This window comes from Engraulis encrasicolus, chromosome 22, assembly GCF_034702125.1.
Source record: "Engraulis encrasicolus isolate BLACKSEA-1 chromosome 22, IST_EnEncr_1.0, whole genome shotgun sequence".
In the NCBI taxonomy this organism is placed as follows: domain Eukaryota; kingdom Metazoa; phylum Chordata; class Actinopteri; order Clupeiformes; family Engraulidae; genus Engraulis; species Engraulis encrasicolus.
In genome coordinates this window covers 25,136,029-25,154,699 of record NC_085878.1, presented here as the reverse complement: position 1 = coordinate 25,154,699, position 18,671 = coordinate 25,136,029, and the positions used below count along the sequence as shown (strand labels likewise).

The 18,671-nt window shown below is 41.3% G+C and overlaps 3 protein-coding genes across 3 annotated transcripts in view; all 3 read left to right on the top strand.

The window, feature by feature from the left end:
* The window catches only part of pcsk6 (proprotein convertase subtilisin/kexin type 6), a 63,685-nt gene extending 61,855 nt beyond the window's left edge, over window positions 1–1,830 (top strand). Inside the window, exon 21 of the mRNA XM_063188798.1 lies at window positions 1,096–1,830. Within this exon, the coding sequence (XP_063044868.1) occupies window positions 1,096–1,193 (98 nt within the window). The 3' untranslated portion in view covers window positions 1,194–1,830. The remainder of the gene's footprint in view (window positions 1–1,095) is intronic.
* Window positions 1,831–2,953: 1,123 nt separating this feature from the next.
* snrpa1 (small nuclear ribonucleoprotein polypeptide A') lies at window positions 2,954–9,479 on the top strand. The gene is made up of 9 exons (XM_063188845.1): window positions 2,954–3,141; window positions 3,355–3,502; window positions 3,725–3,803; window positions 3,926–3,972; window positions 4,078–4,180; window positions 4,696–4,775; window positions 5,148–5,223; window positions 5,448–5,541; window positions 8,854–9,479. Exons 1-9 carry the CDS (start codon window positions 3,060–3,062, stop codon window positions 9,327–9,329), a joined length of 1,185 nt encoding a protein of 394 aa, XP_063044915.1. The 5' UTR covers window positions 2,954–3,059; the 3' UTR covers window positions 9,330–9,479.
* A 1,057-nt stretch (window positions 9,480–10,536) lies between these two features.
* selenos (selenoprotein S) lies at window positions 10,537–14,658 on the top strand. The gene is made up of 6 exons (XM_063189142.1): window positions 10,537–10,749; window positions 11,738–11,866; window positions 12,067–12,173; window positions 12,273–12,362; window positions 12,564–12,633; window positions 13,296–14,658. Exons 1-6 carry the CDS (start codon window positions 10,683–10,685, stop codon window positions 13,373–13,375), a joined length of 543 nt encoding a protein of 180 aa, XP_063045212.1. The 5' UTR covers window positions 10,537–10,682; the 3' UTR covers window positions 13,376–14,658.
* The last annotated feature ends 4,013 nt before the right edge of the window (window positions 14,659–18,671 follow it).

The window sequence follows — 18,671 nt, the reverse complement described above, 5'->3', positions numbered from 1 at the left end:
AGTGAGGAATGAAGGGAGAGCGGGAAAAAGAAGAAGGGAGCTAGAGGAGAGGTTCAGAAAGAGAGAGAGTGCAAGATGGGGAGAGAGAGAGAGAGAGAGAGGCGGTGGGGCTGGGCTTGAAAGAGAGCAAGCCAGTTCAGTACTGCAGCTGCAGGTTGTCACGGATGGGCCTGCTCGGCCAGCCAGATTGGCAGGGCAACAACAATGTTGCTATGAGTAAACAGAACCCAGCACAGACTCACCCTCATCCTCACCCTCGTGGCGGTCCTCTCCTGTTACATAACCTGGACCACAGAGCCTAGTTAGCCTACCAGGACCCTGGTGTGTTGTGTCGATATGAGCTACCTGTCGAGCTAAGTTACCAGTAGTGCGCCTAGGGGTTATAAGATAAGGGTTTGGGTGGGATTGTCTCTATTGGTTAATAACTTAATGGTAGCTCCAAGGTGTCATTTGTCAAAAAAAGACAGAAAAGGGGATACTTTTATGATATTAAGCAACATCGATGGAGTTACAGTAAACCAAAATCATGTAAAAAAAAAAGCAGACATAAGCAGAGATATCAAGACCCAAAGGGTGGAAAAGCTCCAAATACAACTCCAACTACAAATCACACAAAGGGTAGCTCATCTCGACGAAGCAGCTGATCTCGACAGAACACCGGCCCATGCCCTGCTGGCCCTCAGGGAAGGAAGGCCACAGCGACCCCACATGAGGGATGCCGGGGCCTGGCCTGATGGAGAGGACAAGTGGGGCATGGAGCTCAGAGACAGACGGAACGCGGAGCTCACAGAGAAGTCGAGTTCGAAAGGGTTGACAAGGGGATGTTGGCATGATTTTGTTTGTGTATGTGGTGTAAAAGAGTCGGCACTTTGTTGGGAACAAGGGGCAATAGGGAGAAGGGATGGAGGGGGGTGGGGGGTTGTTTGTGTGTATGATATGAAACACAAAAGGGATGTACTGAGTATTTACTTTGTTTTGCCCCCCCCTCTCTCTCTCTCCCTCTGTCTTTCTCTGTGTCTCTCTCTGTATTTCTCTGTCTGTCTCTGTCTCTCTGTCTCTCTGTCTCTCTCTCTCGCCACTATCTTCCTAATGCAGCTGACGAGGTGTTCTGTGAGATGGTGAAGTCCAATCGCCTGTGTGAGAAGAAGCTGTTCCGCCAGTTCTGCTGCAGGACCTGTCTGATGGCAGGATGAGAGAGAGAGAGAGAGAGAGAGAGAGAGAGAGAGAGAGAGAGAGAGAGAGAGAGAGACAGAGAGACAGAGAGAGAGAGAGAGAGAGAGAGAGAGAGAGAGAGAGAGAGAGAGAGAGAGAGAGAGAGAGAGAGAGAGAGATACCTAACTCACAAATCTTCAGTATGATCCAACGTAGTCATGTCTGCATTTTTATTGGAAATAATCTTCATTTTAATTAATCCTATCGAGGGACATATATATTTTTAAGATCTGTTTTCTAAACAAACAAACCTACAGTATGCAACATGTACAAACTGTTCATATTTTATTCAAAGGCTGTGTCATTGTTTGGAACTCAAAGGTCTGTACAACTGTAAATTGAAGTAAATATCAGAGGCACTCTCATCAGAATTATGTTTTCAGTACGATGCAGTTTTCAATTCAGAACATGAAATGATTTTTACTGTAAACATAACCATCCAAAATGCTTTTGGCCATTCAGTTTTGTGTTTTTTGGTAAAAATGCTAGTACATGATGTGTTGAAGTGTGCCATTAAAAGCAGTTGTACATTTTAGGATATGTAGGATGTATTTGATGTCACAACTGTTGCCCAAAATGTTATGATGGCAAAATAAATCCAAAAGTGATAAAAGTAAAGACTGGCTGTGATGACCTCTTTATGCTCCATACATTTGGTAATACAATCTTCCAAAAGAGTGTGTTTGTGTGTGTGTGTGTGTGTGTGTGTGTGTGTGTGTGTGTGTGTGTGTGTGTGTGTGTGTGTGTGTGTGTGTGTGTGTGTGAGAGAGAGAGAGAGAGAGAGAGAGAGAGAGAGAGAGAGAGAGAGAGAATCAGTGACCTTTTGTACAGATGAATTGCATATCCTCCATGGTGAATACCCACCGTTTGGCTGCTCTGATCTCAAAGCACTGAGGACTTGAACTTTCCAGGAAAGGTTTGCATGTCTTATCGGAGCACTCCACTTGTCCAGGGTGACTTAGCACTGCAGGAGCGGAGTCAATCCAAATACAGCCATCAAGTGATTAATGAACTATGCAAGTAGGCTATACAATACTCCTATTTTGTGAGAGAAATACATATTTATCTCCGTATAATTGCAGGACTTTTTAGATGACATCATAAGGATAGGCCCATTGTTCTTGATGAAATAATACTCTTTTTTGCACAAGTCATTGTCTGAGCGCACACATTTCTGTTTAATTTGAACATTTTGAAGGGTCGATGTGGGATATGGGTAACCTGGTTCTCACGAGCCAGGCTAGGATATGGGAAGTTTATGTTGCAATACATATTAGGCTACTTCACCACCTGTCTTTTTTTCAGTTTAACATGACGAGAAGCTGATTTCTTGTCAAAGTCTGCCCTCTGTTGGACAATACGAGAAATACAAAGTGATGCAAATCAAGGCCGTGCGAGTGGATCTCCAATTTAATTCAATTGATTAGTCACACTGAAATGAGTCACCATATGATGTGTAATTTATTAATGTAATAATAACAGAAATGTATCTGGTATCTTGCTATGACACCAGAGCATCACATATTTGTTTGCAGTAAGCACAAAACATGCCCTGTGATGTGTTTTATTGGTGAAAGGCATATATCCAAGTCGTGATGACACCATAGGCTCTAGACTGTTTAACTGAAGAGCTTTGATGATAACCACAGCCCTTGAGTGCAATGCAGTGTCAGTATTCCGCCAGCTCCCTTCCGAGTCAATAGGTGGCAGTAAATGTGCGCTTTGCTGCTAATACATTTGCTCTTGATCGTTGGACACTACTTCCGCCCGGCAGCGTGTTTGATTTTTTTAGCCGTGGTCCACATTTTTACTGGACTACTGTAAGTTTAACTTGAACACAAGCCATAATGGTGAAGTTGTCTGCTGAGTTGATTGAGCAGGCTGCTCAGTACACAAACCCCGTGCGAGATAGAGAATTGGATCTTCGCGGTGAGTCCATAGTTAGCTTGCTAACGTTGAAAGTTAAGCTGCTACACACACAATAAGGCCTTGGTTAGCTATTGCTAGAGCTACATGTACCTAACATATTTGTAAGTGCTGTGCCCTGGCTGTAACGCAACATTGGTAACTAATCAATTACTATCAAAAGGTACAGTGCACATGTGTTAAACCTGTCCCTTCCCTTCCACAATAAACGCGTAGGGTACAAAATACCAGTCTTGGAAAATCTTGGCGCCACCCTGGACCAGTTTGACACCGTAGACTTCTCCGATAATGAAATCAGGAAGCTTGATGGATTCCCACTTCTTAAGCGCCTCAAAACGTTGATTATGAATAACAACAGGATATGGTAAGCTATGAAACAGTTTGACCATTTGTTTTGACCTCTGTGTAGACTCTTCATTTGTTGATACGGGCTTAGTTTGCCTGTCTCCCCGTATGTGAACGGTCCCTGTAGTGCTCCATGTAAACAAACCGAGAAATTGTCCCCCCCGCCCCTGATGCAGAAGTTCACTAGAAGAGTGGTTTGTTGTAAAGTTAGAAAAATGTCTGTCTTCTGTTGAATTTACAGCCGTATTGGTGAAAACCTTGAACAGTCCCTACCAAACATGAAGGAGCTTGTTCTCACAAGCAACAACATCCAAGAGCTGGTAGGTCATGGACTTTTCAAAATAGTATACATTTTGAGTTGAAGTGAGCAGTTTCTGGAGTGACATTGATCAGGATGTATTTTTTAACTGTGTGTAAACGTGTGTTCTTTGAACACTTTCAGGGTGATCTTGATCCTCTTGCTACAGTGAAGACCCTGACTCTCTTAAGGTGAGTAAGACGTTTGGAGTTTTTATTGTTTTGTACTGCACGTCTGTAATACTAAGTAATGAACTATTGCATTTGCATGTATTTACTTTGTCCATTTCAATGCAGCTTGTTAAGAAACCCTGTTACCAATAAGAAGCACTATCGGCTTTACGTGATCAGCAAAATCCCTCAAGTCCGGGTTCTAGACTTCCAAAAAGTCAAACTAAAGGTATGAATTTCTTTTGTTTTAGTGAATTTGACTATTGTATCTGCATGTATTGGGGTATTTGTGCTTCATAAAGGGTGGTTAAATGGATGCTGTGCAATCTTTAGATATAAGCTTATTTTACACTGCCCCTTGAGTTAAATGATTTGAGTTTTACTTTTCTCCTGTACTTCCAGTCGTTCTTGAGTTGTGGCAGTGCAAATTTTACCTCCAAGCTAGCAATTAACATTGAATCCTTTTGGTCCAGCAAGCTGAAACATAAAACTTTATTAGGTATCTGAAGGAGAAGTATAATATGAGCTCATTTCCAAAAATGCTACAGTATTGCTTTAAGGGCTGATGATTGGTACTTAATTAGATTCCAGTTTGTAATCTCAGTAGTGTATAAAAAGTTATGATTTAAATGCTTGAACATTGCTTATTTACTGGATAGAATGTACTCTGTGTGCTGAAACTCGTTCCCTAACTGTCTTGGTATTGAGTCTGTTTCACTTTAATTGTGTGATATATCGCCGCAGGAACGACAAGAGGCGGAGAAAATGTTCAAAGGCAAACGAGGTGCTCAGCTTGCAAAGGATATTGGCAAGCGTACTAAAACGTAAGATGAAAATCCTTGAAGTAGCCACTGATCCTGAATCACTGCATAGTGGACTGGGTTATGACAACAGGAGAGTCACATTGGCTGAAACCCACAACAAAGATAACATCTAAATGTTGCACTGGAATGCATTCAATTTTGTTGTCGAATGTCTGGTACGACAATGAAAAAAAAAGTCAGAAGGACAAGCATTCATAACCTCTGCAAACAGTGTTCAGGAAAATGGCTGTTTCAAGGAGCTGTCTTGTATCAGTTTATTGACCCAGATAAAGATATGGTACTACACTACAGATCGAAGCGATGGTTGAAAGGTATGAGAGGCAAGGCAGCAGAACAGTCATGTCTAATTTAGTTGCATGTGTATTTTTAAAGGTTCACCCCTGGGGCTGTGCTTCAGGCTGATAAGAAAAAGACTGGGCCCTCGCCTGCTGATGTGGAGGCTATAAAGGCAAGTATTGATCATGCGCAAGTACAAGTAGGATGATACTGGTAAAGCAAGACACAGTTATGATGCTAGTGTATTGTAGATGTTTTTTTTCATAATTATTTTTATCTGTTCCCCCTCATACTGCCCATTTGTTTAAAAGGCCAACATGTTTCATACATCAACACTATTGAATAACTTTTTTTTTGTCGACATGAACATGACTAATCATTAACATTGCTCCTCAGAATGCCATTTCCAATGCGTCATCCCTAGCGGAGGTGGAGAGACTGAAGGGAATGCTCCAGTCAGGACAAATTCCTGGACGAGACATCAGACAAGGTTTGTTCAACATCTTTTTAGATCTAAATTATGCGGTTATGTTTTTTTTTTTTGGGGGGGGGGGGTTGATTTGTGTTATCCAATGAGCTTTTTCAGTTTCTTCATATGCACAGGTCCTACAAGGAAAGTGAAATAGCGCTTCTCTCCACCCCATGCAAAGACATAGACATACACAGGGCAGACAGACAGATATTAAAGTTCAAGACAGGACCAATAACAGCGTAACAACCAAGTCATAAAGTGATGAAGTAAATCGTAACAATTGAAATATTTAACATCTAGGTAAAATATCTAGGCTTAGACTAATTTGTGTTATTGATTTGATTGGTTGTCGTCATTTGCATGTTAAAGAAAATGGGTCATTTCACGTGAAATCAGACACTTTGGGACCCGAGTCCCGACCGACATCGATTTCAATCATACTTGCTGTGCCTGTTTAGTAGCAAGGTAGCACCCCAGAACTGCATTTGTGTGAATCTGACACCAATATTAAGGGAGAAACAGACTAGCGAAGGTTTACATATGAGGGTAGTAAGGCTGTAACGATACACCCAACCCACGATTCGGTTTGTATCACGATATATGACCCACGGTTCGATATGCCCCACGATTTTATTATTTTTTTAAGGGAAAAAAATAAGAAGAAAATAAATTATGGGCTATATTTATATATAGGCCTATGCTTTCTTTTTGCATTTACCTGCCTACATTATTTTTTTAGGTCTACTAAATGATGTTGCAGATATAGGCCTACCACTGCAACCTGTTCCCCAGGTGTTGACATCAAAGCACAACACAGAGAAATAAGGGATATTAGTTCACCAAGGAAAAATAGGCTTATTACAAATAGGCTTAGATCATATCATGCTGAGATGCTGACCATGTGTGAGAGACAGAACTGGAGAGAAAAGGGTCAGGGTTCCAGTATAGGTAGCCTATAACAACTGTCTCACATTGTCAAACATTATCCAATTAATATCCAAACATTAACTGAAAACAACACTGGTAATATTTCGTCAGGAAACATGTTGTATTAAGTTACTTACAGAAATGCAACACTTAATTTTGATGTTTAATATTTTTGTAACTGATTTGATCGTGCAGCAGCGCGCACGCGCTTATACAAACAAAACTCGAAATGAACCTCAGTTACAGTATGTTCTCAGTATGCAACACGCACGTTGTCTTTTGTTTGGTTTTGTGATTTGACATTTTGAAATGGAGCATGTTTTCGCTAGGCAGGCTTTCAATGTGGGGAGGATATAATGCTGCCTAATATCCACATTGACCTCAACGTTCGCCCGACTTCAGACACTCTTATGAGCGTATAGAGCTCTTTCAAAGCTCTTTCAAATTTGGGCAGGCGGAGCATCTCGCTCTCTCGCATTCTTTCTCTCTCTCCGCCCAACGTCTATCTCCACTCAACATACATCGGCGCATGCATGAATCAAAAACATCTTCACACGTTTGATAAAGCCTTCTTGGTCTGCTGTTCATTTCTGTGCTTTACCTTCCGACGTTTGCCCAAGTTTTTTGTCTCGCGGTCGCGGAGGTTGCTCAGGCAATGAATAACAACCAATGCACGTGCTGCTGGTTGGACGGAACATTTTACAGGAGAGAGGGGTGAATGGAAGTGTTACTCGCTCATGTGCGCCCCATTTCTAATTGTCTTTGAGCGCATATACTTGCATTAAGTGCATATGCAAGCATTTGCCTGTATCCTGCTGTTTTCTAGACTGAGGGGTAACAACTTTAAAAGGGCGCATCGCGATTCTGCGAGGAAGGTTCGCGATAGGGGTTCGTGGGTCTGCGTACCGCGATCCCTCGGTTCGATGCAATATCGTTACAGCCTTAGAGGGTAGGACACTATATATTCAGCATTGATTATATCAGTCAGTGTAAGTCACAAAATGATGTATGTGGTGTTATTTGAAAGCTCTTTTCTGGCTCTACAAATTACACAACAGCATGGAATGCAACAACCCTCAGAATATGAATTATGATAAATTGAAAAATTAAAAATTCAATATCAAAAAAACTTACATTTTAAAATGGCCAGTTCCTTGTCTAAAGGTAGCCTGCAATGTCATGAACAACACCTGAAATGCTGGTGTTTGGTTCTTTATTCAGTTCAATGGGACTCAAAAATATGGCATCATACAGATCACCTAGTAATAATATGGTAATACCATAGTAATATCACATAACATCATGTCTATCAGAATATGTGAAGGATGGAGATGGTCCATGAGGATGCAGGAAGTTCAGTTTCACCTCTCCAGTGCTCGGCATACATTCCTCAACACTTGCAGTTGACATATACAGCTACAACATACCCTTTGATGCTTGAACATTTAAAAAAATCATTTACTGAGCTTATTCTTTCAACCCTGCCTTCTCTGAATACTGAAAATGGTCTAGCTTCCACTGTGTCCATTGACAATGGGCAGAAGCTGTGTAGTTTTTGAATACCTGGACTTGGGACCGACGAGGGTGCAGGGCCCATCAGGAAAATGCCCGTTATGCCAGATGGCCAGTCCAGTCCTGTCCCTGACACTACTCTATTACTACTTTCTTACGACTAATTCCAACCTTATATCCCATTATCTCTGAAATGAATAAAGAACCAAACACCCCATTTTCAGGTGTTGTTTATGACCTTACTGGCTATGTTTAGACAGGAAACTGGCCATTTAAAAATATATATTTGATATTCAATTTTTAATTTTTCAATGCATCATAATTCATATTCTGAAGGTTGTTGTATTCCATGCTGTTTGTGTAATTTGTAGAGCCAGAAAAGAGCTTTCAAACAACACCTCAGACATCTTTTTGTGAGAGTTGCACTGACTGATATAATTAAGGCTGAATGTATAGTGTCCTACCCTAGTATGTAAACCTTTGCTAGTCTGTTTCTCCCTTAATATTGGTGTCAGATTCACACAAATGCAGTTCTGGGGTGCTACCTTGCTACTAAAGAGGCACAGCAAGTATGATTGAAATCGGTGTTGGTCGGGTCCCAAAGTGTCTGATTTCACGTGAAATGGCTCAAATGAAAAGCATGCCGCACACTCTGCTCCATGTTTTATTGGTGAAGTGATGTTTCGGCCGTCTGGCCTTCTTCAAGCTTACTTTTATGTTGTCATTTGCATAACAACTTAAACTTGTCTCAGCTTTCTCGCTTCAACCCTCTTATTCAAACCCTGTTTGTTTGCCTCAAATGAAATGAATGGAGCATTTCAATTGGCTCCACCAACTCGCTTCCATGTCAAATTTGTGCCCAGATTCCAATTGTCTGCTTCTTGTCTGTAGCAGGTACAGGCGTGGTGGAGGAGGAAGAGGAGGAGGAAGAGGAAGAGAATGAGGCCATGCAGACGGAGGTGGAGACGCCGATGGAACAGAGTGGAGGAAAGGAACAGCCAGAGAATGAGGGTGGTGATGAGGAGGAGGAAGAGGAGGAGGAGGAGCAGCAGCAGCAGCAGCAGCAACAGCAACAACAACAACCGCAACAACAACAACAACAACAGCAGCAGCAGCAGCCTCAGAAGAAGGTAGAGGAGGAGGAGGAGGTGGAGGAAGAAGAAGAGGAGGAGGAGGAGGAAGAAGAGGAGCAGGAACAGGAGGAAGAGGAGGAGGAGGAAGAAGAAGAGCAGGAGGAGGAGGATGAAGAGGAAGAAAATGGTGGTGAGAATGGAGAAGGGGATGAAGATGAAGATGAGGAGGAAGAGGATGACGACGATGAGGAGGAAGATATGGATGAAGATTCACATGTGAATGGATCCGGTTAAATGTTTTTGAAAGTTTAAGATTCTGTGTTTTGGTCTACATTTTGAGAGGATTATGTGTAATGTGCATGATTTTGACATTTTATGTTGGTTCTTACATTGTAAGTGAAAACTTTTTCTTTTTTAATTAATAAAGATTTTTGTAAATATTGAGATTTGTGGTTGTACTCATTACTTGCACGGTGTAGACTACACTGTGACTGAAGACCTGGTCATTAAATATAATGATTCTGTATGAGTCATTAACAGAGTAGTGTGTGCATAATACATGCAATGCACATTTAGTGTTTCTCTCTCTCTCTCTCTCTCTCTCTCTCTCCCCCCCCCCCAAGCTGAAGATTATCTACTGATGCCATTGGTGAAGGAGAGTTGGCTATCCTGAAAGAAGCTCCCCCTGCACTTGATGGTGCATTATAACTGTGTGTGTATAACTGTTATAACTGCTGGCCGTCTGAGGCCTTCTTGCTGATACAGGAAGTGACCCTTACAATTTTGCACTGGTGTTGCTGTATGGCAAAGGTGGGGAACCTTTTTCATTCAGAGGGCCACTTCAAATTCCTCCAAGGGCCATAAAAGTACTCCAAGGACTGTACTATGAACACAAACCAGGATTCCCCCCTTCACTTCAGGCCTATATTGAAGGCAGCCACCGTTAAAACAAACCCCACATCCCCTGAATATAACTTAATTGTTCTGCAAATGTAATTTCTAAGATTCTTTAACAAAATATGTAATTTCATGTGAAGCTGCCGTAGATTGTATATTACTATGGAAGCTGTATAAACATTAAGATTATGGCAGGCCCATAAACGGCCCTCGGTACATAGGTTTCCCAACCTTGCTGTATGGTATGGATGTGTGATCCCTAAAGAGTTCAGGAAGATTTAAGTGCTCTTTAATGTGCAGTGAAGGTTCTTTTATACATACATGGAGAGAGTGCTGTCAAAGCTCCTTTAGAAGGCGCTGTCCCTTTTCAATGACCCCAATTCCTTTATGATCTCTGTCCCAGATCAGTTCTTTTCAAAGCCAGTCCTAAACTCATGAGAGAACCTGACATTGGGTCAAATTATCTCACTTACAAACTAAATTAACATTTGCATGTGATGGTTTGGATTGTATTTACTTGATCTCTGAGTCACCCTATAGCCCACTTTCATCAAGGCCTCTTTTTCTCTGACCAAGCACACACCTCCACGTCATCACTTGTACCGGATTCAGAACAGGAAGTGAATCATAGCTGCTGTTCTGCTAGCCAAGTCAACACTCTTGGAAGTGGTGGTTGACAACAGGCACAAAGGATATATAAGGGGTTGGTAGGGTTTTTCAAAAGGCGATTTTTGTCGTCTTTTGGAGAAAATGGAGGCAGAAGACGATGGGGCGTCAACGTTGAAAAATCAAGATTTAAGTTCCCTTCAGTCAGACGGTAACTATATAGCAAACATAGCTAACATTAGCATACTGTGAGGTGTAACATTGGATGTAGTTATTTACCTTCAGGAATAAGACCTATTGTTGCACCCGTGCGAGTTTAGTATTGTTGTAAATAGTTGACATCTTACATAGTGTATTGGTATGTTTCGCTAACAGAGTATCAAACTATGCTGATGACATGTTGCAAGTCAAATAGCAAAACAGTGTTTACATCCATGACAAGCTGATTGCTGACTCGCCACCACCACTGGCTGCCTGTGTTCTGATAGGAATGCGGTGGTGTGTTTTTGAGCTGGCACTCGCATTTTAAAAAAGTGTATAAACACTATTTCACACACCAGTTCTACATAGTTTCATTTCAGTGCCTTAACTTGTTAGCCTGGGGGAAAGCTGACTGTTGACTGCGGAAGCTGTCTGAACGGGATTTTTGGGTGTATACCCTTGTGTATTGACCCTGTGGAGCTCTCTATGGTTTCTGTTGGAAAAATGAGACGAGTCTGGGTTAGCACCCAAACATCCATTTCAGGGTATTCAAACAGCTTCCTCTTGCATCCACAGTTAATCCTGTTGGATGTGGTTCATCCTTCTTGGTGGTATGCAGACATTACCTAGGATACTGTGGCTCTTGGTGCATCACAAAGACTTGCTGTCTCTGTCAAAAATGCAACAGTTACAAGCGTACCAAGGATTTATCCTTTTTGAAGTCTGATATGTCACCCACAATGTTGTGTGCATTGCAAAAATTTTGAGCAAAACTGTGCTCTTACCCTGCCAATTGAACATCCACACTTCACTTTACTGGTGCAATGTGCAATCAATGAAGATTGGCCAACAGGCTTGTCCACTTGAGCCATGAAACTTCCCACACTAAAATGACAGGTGTCTCAGTTATTTTGTCCAACCCCTCTATGTTGTAATAGTAATACTGTAACTATGTCACTCATTATATAGTAAGTGTTAGGTCTGACTGTGTTTTGCAGTGTCTGTGGTGTTGGCGGAGTATGGCTGGTATCTTCTGTTCTTGTGCGTCGGAGTATACGTGGCCCTGCAGCACTTGTATAAGAAGAGGGCCCAACAAGAGGACACTACCAGCACCGGAGCCGTGGCAGGTCAGAAAGAGGTTTCTCTACATTATTAAGCCCTTTATTTGTTTTTCTTTGTCGATTCACTGACTGTCCTCGGGGCTCTCTGTCCGTCTGGACATACGGTATATGTCCAGTGTGTCTTGCCAAGATGAAATCCAGATGATGTTTACTTTCATGAAATGATGACTGTGTCCGACGCAAGTTGTTTTGGGTGTCCTCTGCAGATCCTGTGTCTGTGGTGCGGCGCCAAGAGGGCATGGAGGCTGCACGCAAGAGGATGCAGGAGGAGCTGGATGCCAAAGCCGCTCTCTTCCTGGAGAAGCAACGAGAGGTGAAATATGCTACAGAAAAAAAAAACAATCATTCTTTCTGAAAAACAAGTTGTTTACATGTGACCCTTGATGTGAGCTCGCTTTTCTCTTTGCTTAAGGTCGAAGAGGAGAAGAGGCAGCAGAAAATCGAGAAGTGGGACAATTTGAAGGAAGGCAAGAGTTCGAAAGGAAATACGAAGTTGACAGAGGTTAGACAGCGATATCATTTGAGGTCACCAAAAAGCAATATCGAAATATTACGTCTTTGTACCATCTTAAAGACTTTGGCCGACAGCTATGATGTATAAAGTGCTTTTTGAATAAATTCCCATTGACATATTCCAATTATTCTTGACTTTGTCAGTAATTGTATCTGGCCTAAAATATTGTTTTTGTGTCTGATTTGGCAGAGTCCTGAGGAAGCTAGTACATCCACAGCGCTGAAGCCCAAGGCGGATAAAAAGCCTCTACGTAGCAGCGGTAAGTGAAGTTGTGAAAATCATCACTGCCTTCTGTGGCATTTTGTAGCAGATGCCAACCAGTAGAGTTTGGCGGCAGAACGTTACTAGACCTCATTCCTGAAACCTCATACGGACAACCCAGGGCTATGGGCATAGACTTTTAGCTCAGTGGTATTACCTGTGCCTCCCATCCCAAACTGTGGCAGACTGCGCAGGAAGACCTCAGTTACACTGGTGCTGTGACTACCTGATATTGTGTAGTCTCTTATTGCAGATGGAAACACCTGCAATCCGATTCACTGTTTGCTGAAAAAACTCAACTACATCATAACAGCATTGCTATGACCTTACCAAGAGTCTTAAGTAACAGATTAACGACAACGACAAACTTATAACAGAGGCTCTGTATGAGGGTTAACATTGTTATTATTACTGTTTAATGACTTTGTATTTGAACTTTTTTAAAAATGTCTTTCAAAGCCTTTATTTGGACCATACAGTGAAGATGGAGACAGAAAACTAATGGGAGAGAGAAATGGGGCAGAGTTTAGACATGACCTAGGCTGGCCTCCAACCTGGGTCGCCACGGTCTTGCAAGCTTATGTGTTAAGCTGAGCGCATCATTTCACCTATAACCTATGCAACAAATGTAACTCTTCAAAACAATTATGCTGCTTGCAGGTTACAATCCCCTGAGTGGTGAAGGGAGCAGCACGTGTGCATGGAGACCGGGGAGAAGAGGCCCTTCATCAGGTGGATGAGGTTAAAGTGTGCCAGGAGAAACCAGATGCAGAGATCTCTTCCCCCTCTCTCTGCCTCGCTCTCCTGGCAAAGTATAAGACTGTCAAACTGTCGACTGAATGAAGCTGTCACATCGGCCAGTGCTTTAGACCTCTTGGGTCAAAGTCAAACCTTCTGTTCTCTCTCTGTCTCTCCTGATTAGTTACCGAACAAGTTGCATTTTAAAGAGGTATATCGGCTTAATTTTTTTAAATACATACGTTTAAAGGGAGTACAACCAGAACCTTTTTTTCTTTCTGTGATAATACAATCGTTGTCAACTTTTTTTTTTTCCAAGTTGCAAATGTCCTGTTATCCTAAATAGTGAATATAATGGAAAACATGCAGTCTCAGAATAGGCATAATATGTAATAGGGCTGTAACGACAATGTATCAAACAGAGAAATTACGATACACAGAGTCTTGATTCTGTATCCCGGTGCAAGAAGGCAGTATGGTGATGCACTCTTTCAATGCTCTGTTACCCTTCAGCAGGGCTCTAGATTAACTTTTTTCGTCCTCAGCCAAATGGCGGGTAGATATTAATCTTACTAGACAAACACACCGTTACTAATGGGTCAAAGTGGCTAGTAAGTTGGTCTTCTCTACCACCCACCAGCCGGTTGGTTAGAGCCCTGCCCTTCAGTCCAGATAACAATCACATGATATGATGTAATGGTGCTTCCAAGCTTCAAAAAGATACATTTTTAAAAATCATGGGATAGATCAAACTGTGTAGGTCAAAAATCGTGATACGAACTGAATCTTGTCTTAAGTGTATTGTTACAGCCCTTTTATGTAGAGCACATGGCTCTGCTGCTGACTGGATTGCATCTTTTTCATGCAGTAGTCTACAGATGCATTGAAGATATTGAACATATCTAGGAACATATGGTTACTTAAGCATTTTAGTTACAGTTATCCAATGAAATAGGAATCTTATGGCATTGTATTCATTGTAAAATTAAGCCGTGCATCTCTTCTATTATGGTTTACCACTCATTTTAGCTGACTATGTGCCATACAGTGAACCGTGTCATTTTAGAATGCATTGTTTTCTTTGGGAGGTTGTGATTTGTCTACACATTGTTAAACTGAAGGATAACCAGTAATGGCTTTTCTAGCCATTTAGCAATAGCTTGGCACTGTGAGATGGACAGCTTTTCAATGACGCCAACCTCGTAAATGGCAGCCATGCCACTGGGGTTGGCTGAATATCAAGTCGAAGTTTGTATATTTTTTTATTTTATTCATTGCTGTTGGAATGCTGTTGGAGTAATTATACATAAGTTATCCACTTTGCACTTTGACTAACTCTTGGCCCAGGCTTAAGTCAGGGTGTGCGTATATTATGAATGTGTCATTGTTGTTCCTCTGTGCCTACAGGCCAGAGAGAGAGAGAGAGGGAAAGAGAGAGAGAGAGCAGGAATGTTTTTCAACTCCGCTCTCTGATTAGGCGAGGAGAAAAGGACAAGGTCACATTCAGTCTGTTTCAACTAAATAACAAGATATTCTGCTAAGAAATATGCTACTGTGTAAACTGGTATTCTGCTAAGAAATATGCTACTGTGTAAACTGGTTTCAACTGGTTTAGCTAATTACCCCTCCCCTTAGACCAATTGAAACCGAAATTGTAACTAGGGCTTTCCTTCAATAAAACGTAAGGAGAAGGAGGCTGTTTTCAGAGTGATCTTGGACATTGTAACTGAAAGCAGTCTCCTGGTCACCCTCCTTGCAAGTGTTGAATTTAACTCAAGTTCTCTGTGACTCTTCTGTACAGGTTATTAGAGATAAATGTTGGTAGCTTAAACCTAACATTTAATTGGTCCTTTCGAACCGGATTCCAAGATACCTGACGATTCCAGCGTGCGAGTGAGATCCAGGAAGACTGTGGCCACAGCACTAAGACCCTTTGCGGGACTGGTCCCTCCCTCGCAGGCTGGGATCTGAGGGTTGACGGAATACCCCAAGAGAACAGAGAATTGTGAGTAGGTCTTTTATTCAAAAGGATTGAATGTGAAAGACGGTAAATAGAGAGTAAAACCCTGACAATTCTAGACTCTATCAGGTAAAATAGGAGGCCAGACTCCTCTGTGTCGTTGAACAAGTTAAAGACTGGACTACGTAAAGTAAAGGGAGGGCAGACTCCCCTAGTTTAGAAGAAACTAGTTAAAATCTGTGTTCTCCGCGTTGAGAAAGTGTGAAAGTGTGTATGAAAGGAAATACATTTACCATTAGGTGATTGTGTTTCATTCCAATTCAACAAGAGTAAAGTAGTGAGCCCTTGTGGATGCTCGTATGCAAGAAGATTCCACCTGAGAAGGTCGAAGAGAATCTTACCACAACGGTCGTTGATCGCTACCTTGTTGCAAAAACCCAGTGTTAGAATACTGCAGGTATTAAAGAACCACTGGGCCAAATTTTAGTTCAAAATGGGAACGGGGCAAAGCAAAGACAGAGAGAAGTTCTTGGAAGAACTATCGTGTAAAGACTGAAAAGTAGTACAAAAAGAAGACCCTACGGCAATAGCACCTTTGTGTTATTGGATAAAGCGGTACGAATAGAAAAAGACTTGATAAATGCTTTGGAGAAAAGGGTCACTGGGCAAGGCATTGCCCACAACAACAACAAACAAAAAAATGTAGATATGAAAACTCGGAAATTATAGCAAAACTAGTGTGAAAAAGCAAATGACAGCCATTTGGATTACTCACTGAGCAGTTAATGTCTCAGATACCATATAGTAATATGATCTGTTTACTAACAACTGTGATCTCTGTTTGTCTGTCTGTGTGGGCCCTATTTGTTGTATGAATTGTCCTAGTGGGACACCCCACTGTGTGTGTGTGTGAGAGAGGTTGTATGTGTCTGTGGAGTGTACGTGTGTATCTGTGGAGTGAGTGCCTATAATATGTCTGAGAGTGGAAGACATACTTTGGGTGTTTAGTGGAGGTACTAGGGATGGTACAAACCGCACCGAAAACCGAAATCGTACAATTCACACACCATACCGAACCGTGAAATGCAGTCCGTGGCAAACCGCAATTCATGTACTGCCCAGAAAAATATGTAAAGTAGAGATTCTAGGAGTATCTTACCCAGTCTCTCTGATTAATACATTAGTATATAAGACCAATCAGAGGATGACACAATTAAAATCACACCATTTTCACATTATAAGCCTATACAAACCATATGTAGGATATTTAGTGATAGGTCTGATTCTATTAGCCACTTGAAAGAGGGCATTTGAAAGGCTGACGACAGCTGATTCAACTTGCACATCACTTTATAATTACAGTTATATAAATAGGGTTTAATATTCCCAGTGCACCATTTATCACGAACTAAAAAAGAACCGTAGAGAACCGAGAACCGTGACCTTGATACCGTGATATGAACCGCACCGTGAATTTTGTCAATCGTTCCACCCCTAGGAGGTACTCTATTGTGTTCAGAGTTAGCCGAAGCTTGTGAGTGCACATGTTGAAACAAAATTAAAAAAAAAAAAAGAAGGAGCCTTTTATTTTATTCTACAATTCAACTTTGAGGTCTAGAATTTTGTCATGATTTTGTTTTTCCACACATTCTTACCCATTTATTTTTGATAGGAGAAAATGGGGTTGTGGAGTTATGTTTGTTTCTTTACTGTTTTCAATTGATTGTTATGTCTTAAGTGAGAAATCACCAACCGTGGTGAAGGCCACCGGGCCCTTTCTACCTGGCCCTTTATGTGTAAGAAAAGCGTAACGTTGCGATGGTCTCTTTTTGATGGTTTGTGCAAGTAGGGAATTGGTTGAGGTTGAACGGTTTAAAGAGGTGTAATTTAATTGTGGAATCTGGGTTCGCCAGATTTTCCCCGTCTGTATAGGCCTATATACAATGGAAAAGTGAAACTGAATGTAAAAAAAAAAAGCTGAAGCAGGTTGAAGAGACTTTGAAGGCTATTTGTTTAGGCCCTATATTTGTGATACTCGTTGTTTGTGCATTAAATGCTATTGTTTTAAATGGACTATCCTGAACATGTTAACTTTGCAAAAGAGTTTTGCTTTCATGATTTACTGTAGGCCTACCGAAATGTCTTTGTTCCTTCTAAAGAATAGATGAAGCTTTCTCCTTGTTCTTATGAGATCTTGAAATAACGCAGGCGTTATTTGATGGCCCAAAGGTGCTGTGAGTAAACCTAATTTGGACCTGGTCTGAGAGTTAGATCACATGTGCTAAACATTGCTAGCAATTTAGGTTATCATTTTGTTTTGATTGACTTTTAACTGTGACTTGTTTCTTTGTTTTATTTCATCGGATTTCTTGCCTTATTATGTATTTTGAGTTGGGTGGTAGTACTCAACAAGTCCTTTACAATGCAATTATGATCTGGAACTGTATTTTAATGTCTGCAGCACAATGTAATTTATAAGATCATCATGTAGTTAAAGGAAAAGGGGCCGTGAAACACGTGCAAGATCATAAATCCCCAGATGATTTGAACGTTACAATGTGGCATACGCAAAAACTAGACTCTGAATGCACAGAGGCACTTGACAAGGTCACCCCAGCAAAGATAACAGTGTCTTATGTGTATTCAGATGTCCACACTACCTCAGCAGCGGCAGCGATACTGCCAGACTCTGAAAAAAGGGTTGTACAAATTGTACGGCAATCCGCATATCCCATTATGCAAAGGAAAAAATAAAAATAAAAAATCTGGACGGGAATGAAACGGGAAAATTGGTGGACAAAGGAGATTGGGTGGCGACTGGGTTAAACACATGATGGTATAGCTCCTCCACAAAATTGACAAAAAAAAGCCCTGTTTTGGACAGTGACTATGCAATCAGGAATACACATGTTAGAGGAAGAAGGATGAAACCTCTTTCTCACAGAGGAGGAGGAAGATTTGCTAAAACCAGTCCCCACCGAACTCTGGTCTAAGGGACCCTGTGATGTTGGATTAGTTAAAGGGGCAGCACCCGTTATAATAAGACCTAAAACTGAACACCGACCTAGGATAAAACAATACCACAGCTTAAAGTTATGTCAAATATCTATCATTGTCATTAGTTTAATACTATAAGTGTGAACATTGCTTCACATGTTTGGCACTATGCAGTGCCTGGCATTGAATGAGGTGTGTGATGAGCAGAGGTGGAAAGAGTACAGAAAATGTGTACTCAAGTAAAAGTACCTATCTAAAAATCTACTCAAGTAAAAGTAAAAAGTACTTCACTTAAAATGTAATTTGAGTAAAAGTTACTTAGTTACTTTTAATTAGCTTTC

Coding starts and splice junctions, on each gene's coding strand:
- snrpa1 (XM_063188845.1), top strand. CDS start 3,060: ATGGTGAAGTTGTCTGCTGAGTTGATTGAGCAGGCTGCTCAGTACACA. Junction 5,224..5,447: donor CTGATGTGGAGGCTATAAAG/GCAAGTATTGAT, acceptor ATTGCTCCTCAG/AATGCCATTTCCAATGCGTC. Junction 5,542..8,853: donor TGGACGAGACATCAGACAAG/GTTTGTTCAACA, acceptor TCTTGTCTGTAG/CAGGTACAGGCGTGGTGGAG.
- selenos (XM_063189142.1), top strand. CDS start 10,683: ATGGAGGCAGAAGACGATGGGGCGTCAACGTTGAAAAATCAAGATTTA. Junction 12,363..12,563: donor GAAATACGAAGTTGACAGAG/GTTAGACAGCGA, acceptor CTGATTTGGCAG/AGTCCTGAGGAAGCTAGTAC. Junction 12,634..13,295: donor AAAGCCTCTACGTAGCAGCG/GTAAGTGAAGTT, acceptor TGCTGCTTGCAG/GTTACAATCCCCTGAGTGGT.